Source organism: Populus euphratica, unplaced genomic scaffold (genome assembly GCF_000495115.2).
Source record: "Populus euphratica unplaced genomic scaffold, PopEup_1.0 scaffold711.1, whole genome shotgun sequence".
NCBI classification, from domain to species: Eukaryota; Viridiplantae; Streptophyta; class Magnoliopsida; order Malpighiales; family Salicaceae; genus Populus; species Populus euphratica.
Window position 1 is genome coordinate 1 of NW_011500575.1, and position 5,475 is coordinate 5,475.

Genomic DNA, 5,475 nt, shown 5'->3' on the forward strand with positions numbered 1-5,475 from the left:
ATATAAAATTAATGAAATAATATAAAAATTAAACGATATAATTTTAAGTTAAATTTATATTTGTAAATTAGAAAGAACGGTGAGGTATAAAGCAAGGTTTTGAAATTTATAAATAAATTCTTTTTTTGTTCTACTTTTAAAAGAAAAAATTAAACGTTATTTTTTTTTGTTTGTTCTGTTATTTTTAAAAAAATAAACAATGGTCAACAAATACAAAATAAAAATGTTGATCAATAAATATAAACCAAATAAAAAAACAATAGTCAATGCTGTCATTTATTTTTGCTTTTTATTATAAAAAAATATAAAAATAGTATTTCCTATCTTCAACAACTATTTTAGGTGTCCATTTAACTAACCGATTGGAGTATTTAAAAACAAATATAAAAGCTAAAAGTATAACTTCTTTTTTTTTATTATTCTTTTAGCTGCTCTGCTAGAAATGCTCTTATAGCTACGAATTTAGCTTGGCTCGTATGAGCGTAAATGCTCTTGTACTCTAAAAATATCTTAATAACTATATATTAAATGTTTTATAATATTTTAAGATTACATGTATGCATTTTCTGGAGTAATTCTTAAATTTAAAAAATAAAAAAAATAAAAAAGTTAAAGAGTATAAAAACACATAAGCACGTAGTTTAATATAAAGGTCTTCAAAATAACTGATTAATTGAAAAAATAAATAAAATCAAGAAGAAATTAAATGAAAAACTAAACCAAAATGAAAAACTAATTAAATTGATTTTCAAAACAATAAATTTTAACATATTCGGTTTAAAAATTACAAAAATCTTTGAAATATAAATAGTTGAATTACAATCTAATTGACTAACCCTAACAATTAAAATAACCTTTATCTTCCCACCTCTCACAAAAAACCATTGCCTTGCTCAGAAAAATTCTTAATTTTTTTCTCAATTAATTCTTAATCTTCATTCCTCTCAATGCATATTATGAACTTGGGTAAAGAAGCTTCTAAAAAAGTCATTTAAGTCAACTGATAATTATGATAGAAATTAAACATTTACCTTCCCATCAAATACTTCTACAAACTCAAGAAATAGTGATATAGTTAATAATCAATATGAAAACCTGAGTGTTTCATCTCTGCTAGATTTTAATTTAGGTTCAAAATTAGGATTAGGTTATGATAATAAACTTTCATAAGCTGGGAATTTTAAGTTGAACAAATTATAGGTATTTATTACTAATATATATATTTAAGGTTAAGTTTTAATTTTAAACATATTAGATTTGAAAAACCTAAATTTAACTTGAAAAAATCTGGTTTCCTAATTTCAAAAGAAAATTTTAAAATTAATGTAAGTCAATTTAAAAAAATCTAAAAAAAATTCATATATGATGGGATTAGACTTTTCTATTTTGCCAAAAAACCAGATTTAATCAAATAAAATAATTCAGTTTGAACAAGTTTTAAGTGTAGTTTGGTTAATATTTTATAAAATTAATGTAATTTGGTTTTATTGATTTTTTAAATCTAAATCTAATCGAACCAAATTGAATTGTAAATATCTTTAGTTTATTAGAGAATTTTCAATAACATAAAAAAATATAATTTATAATTTTAAAATTGAGCGACGGAAATTATAATATTTTTAGCATGTGTAATTTGTTGAAAAACTCGATGGAAAATTGTTATTTTAATTAAAAAAAAAGAGAGACTCAGTAACTTTGTCTCCAAAACAAAGCAAAAACAGCAGTATTATTTTCAAGTAAAAAGAGGTATTAATTGACCTTTAAAACAAAAGGTAATTAAAAATAAAATTAATTTTTATTTAAAAATATAAAAATATAAAGAGAAGATAATTATAAAAAATATTTTTTTAAATAAAAAAATAATCAAATTGCAACAAAAAATGAGGTAACTTTAAGGAGGTTGGGAAATGTGTTTTAAAATTATTTTTTTATGTTGACATTAAAAATAATTTTAAAATAATAATAAAAATATTATTATAATATATTTTTAAATAAAAAATATTTTAAAAAATATTTCGCTCGAGATAACCTCAGCCAACCATGCTCGTCCAAACTGGAGGCCGCTCCAGAGTCTAAACCTAAACCCTGCTAATAGCATACTCGGTTTTGTTTTCTGTTGCTCAGTTGAAATTCAATCATATCAGCCATAGCAGCGGCCTCAGCCTCAGCCTTATTTTCTCCTTTACACAATCTAAATACCAACCAGTCATGTCTTTGTCTAGACTCCAGCAGCCTCGTTATTTGCAACAATGCCCCTCCCCTCTCTCCCCTTCCATCCCTCTTCCTTGTTCCTTCTCTTTTCGCGTCTCCCCCTATTCTCAGAGACAAAGACGACTCCGTTTCGGCGGCCACACTAGTAGTGTTGCTGTTTGTTGTAGCTTGTCTCAGCAGCAGCAATCTCAAATCTTATCGTCGGTTACTAATGGAAGTACAGTCTCTGACAGGAAAGAGATTCGTTTAGGTCTGCCTAGCAAAGGACGCATGGCTGCTGACACTCTTGATCTTCTCAAGGTATTATCTACTTATTTGCTTAATTATTTATGATAATGACCCATCCATCCGTCACTTTATTTTGAGCTTTCTTGGTTTTGTTTTTGGATTAGGATTGTCAACTATCTGTGAAGCATGTGAATCCTCGACAATACGTTGCAGAAATTCCTCAGGTTTATCATCTATAATTATTGGATTGAATTGAAAATGACTGTTTTTTTTATCAATTATTTTTGCTTACTATTGACTGTTGTGCAGCTTACCAACGTGGAAGTTTGGTTCCAAAGACCCAAAGACATTGTACGAAAGTTGTTATCAGGAGATTTGGACCTTGGAATTGTGGGTTATGATACTTTCAGCGAGTTCGGACTGGTAAGCAGGAACTAGCTGACATAACTATTAAATGATTACTAATTTGAGAGATTTCTTCGTTTTTTTGCTGATGTTATAGATATCATATGCTAACCCAGATACATGGTTCATTCCACAAATTAAATTGTGAATATCGGAAACATGGTATATGCTTTTTATGATTTCTTCAAGTCAACAGATCGGCAATTATATGTGAAAGATTCTGAGTTTGTTCTTACTGTTGTTGCCTTTCAAAAACAATGTTATAAATATCTTGGAATTCCAAAAATATGGTTTTTGAAATGCATTCAAAACCTACTGCATTCTCATATGCCTTTTGGTTCAGAACTTTCCTTTTGTCTACTCAATCACTATCCCAAAAACAGAGAAAAAGAAATCAAGTTTATACTTCGCAAAATGGTACCACACAGGCTTTAGACATTACCATGAGCCTATAGACTGCTTCTGCAATGCTGGACATCACCAAGTTTAGTTGGAAGTTTAGAGCTCAGTATTATCTATTTCTCAAATGCATGGCATCTGTTACAAAATTCAGTTGTTATTGTGTTTTTCTTTTAACTATTGAACTCAAATGCTGTAATCTCTACCTTTAAGAAGAGAGTATGTTGTAGCAACACTTTTTTTTTTCCTCTTACCTTGAATCATTCTGGCACTGATCTCTTGTTTCTTTATTCTTGCTATGATTGTGTAAGAATGCATTATTCAGTTTTTAACTTTTTGTCAGGGAAACGAAGATCTTATCATTGTTCATGATGCTCTTGGATATGGGGAATGCCGTTTATCCATTGCAGTAAGATTTTATCATGTTCTCAATATAAGCCCACAAACTTCAACGTCTAAATGCTGATTTTGCTCATAGTTGCCATTATTTATTCTTATCGTGTGGCTTTCCTTTCTTATAGATTCCCAAATATGGGATTTTTGAAAATATAAATTCACTGAGGGAACTAGCACAAATGCCTCAATGGACAACTGAAAAACCTCTTCGTGTTGCTACCGGCTTCAGTCATGTACGTGGGTTCATTTTAGACATATCATGACTAACACAGTCTAGGAATTATTCCTTTTCATTAGCTTCTAATTAAGAGGTCCCATTTGGTTTTGTTTCTTTTTGCTTCTATATACAGCTGGGTCCTAAATTTATGAAGGATAATGGATTCACGCATGTGACATTTTCAACTGCTGATGGAGCATTGGAAGCTGCTCCTGCGGTGAGACTTTGTTTTTTTCCTTGTCTAATTTTGTTTCATCCATTTGTGTAAGTTGTAATTAGTCCATAAAGAAAAAAATGACCATATGATGCATATCCTCATCTAGAGCAAAAAAACTGATTTCTATCAGAATGGTTGATTGCAATCACACTGAATACCGTTATTAAATTTGGAAGTTTAATTAGTTCTTTTGTGGAAAGCCATCCTATAATGCATGTCTTGGTCCAGTGCAAAGGAACTTCAAATTTATATGAGAATTTATAATATGTTAGTCATTGCTACCTTATTTTATCCCTAGATTTCTATGTTCAAAGATTTATTACTGACGTAGTTGGAAACTAGATTAATTAGGAATTAAGTTGGGGTTAAATAAAAAGGTCTTGAGAAAAATCCTAAACTTCATAGATAATCTCCAATAGGAATTAAGTTGGAAACACTCGATGTTGTTGTCTCTCTAGTAATCTAAGTTTAGTCCGAAGTGGATATAGGATTTGCTGATCATCACCAGAGATATATTGCAACAAATTGATCCTGATCTCCAGAAGTAATATTGGAGCCACTTGGAGTTGTACTCGATGGAGTCAAGGTTTTCAACCCTGAAACAGCTGGTGGGGACACCAAACTTAACACAATTCACACCCGTTTATGGTTGAAGATGATGGAGGATAGCCGAACCCGTCACTCTTTGATTGGAAGATTAGGACATCCATGCCTAAGCTATTGGATTTTATTTGGTTTTATTATTAGATATAATTTATGTTGTTTTTTTTTTAACATGTTATTTAGGGGGTTATAGGTCTAATTGTTGGTTGTGATAATATATAGATGTAATTTTTGTACAATGTAGACAACTTTTGATGAATTAAGAAAAACTTGCATACTTCTCTTCCTCCTTTTCTCTTCTCACTTCTACTCATCTTCCTAGCCTTTTCTTCTTCTTTTTCTCTTCTCTCTCTCTTCTTTTCATCTCTTTTATTGTCCCACATCACGTTAGTTGGTGATGAAAACCTGCATACTTCTCTTCCTTCTTTTCTCTTCTCACTTCTACTCATCTTCCTAGCCTTTTCTTCTTCCTTTTCTCTTCCGTCTCTTTTTTTCATCTCTTTTATTGTCCCGCATCACGTTGGTTGGTGATGGGGTTCTCAACCTAGTAGATTGGTGTGTTGGCAGATTGGTTTGTTGGACGGTGGAATATTTGGTCTGGTTTGGTGGAGATGGCATGGAGCTTTTAGACAGTGGTGGTGCTGGTGATACTATTGGGAAGTAAAGTGGTGGCTACCCTTTTTTTTTTAAATTTAATTTCATATTGGATCATTCAGTTGTGAAAACAAAGAAAACTTGACTTTGATACCAAAGTTGATGCAGGATGATAAATTTTTGAAGAGAAGTTAAAAAGGGAAAG

General features: G+C 30.4%; 1 protein-coding gene across 2 annotated transcripts in view; it reads left to right on the forward strand.

Moving 5' to 3' along the window:
- The first annotated feature begins 2,039 nt into the window (after positions 1–2,039).
- The window catches only part of LOC105115467 (ATP phosphoribosyltransferase 2, chloroplastic-like), a 6,859-nt gene continuing 3,423 nt past the window's right edge, over positions 2,040–5,475 (forward strand). Inside the window, exons 1-6 of one of the 2 annotated variants that reach the window (XR_840350.1) lie at positions 2,040–2,511; positions 2,604–2,663; positions 2,749–2,862; positions 3,587–3,652; positions 3,765–3,872; positions 3,990–4,073. Coding sequence is in view for 1 of the 2 variants with exons in the window: in XM_011012354.1 (XP_011010656.1) it covers positions 2,209–2,511; positions 2,604–2,663; positions 2,749–2,862; positions 3,587–3,652; positions 3,765–3,872; positions 3,990–4,073 (735 nt within the window). In the remaining variant the exon portion in view is untranslated. The remainder of the gene's footprint in view (positions 2,512–2,603; positions 2,664–2,748; positions 2,863–3,586; positions 3,653–3,764; positions 3,873–3,989; positions 4,074–5,475) is intronic. The other variant, XM_011012354.1, reaches the window with a different exon arrangement.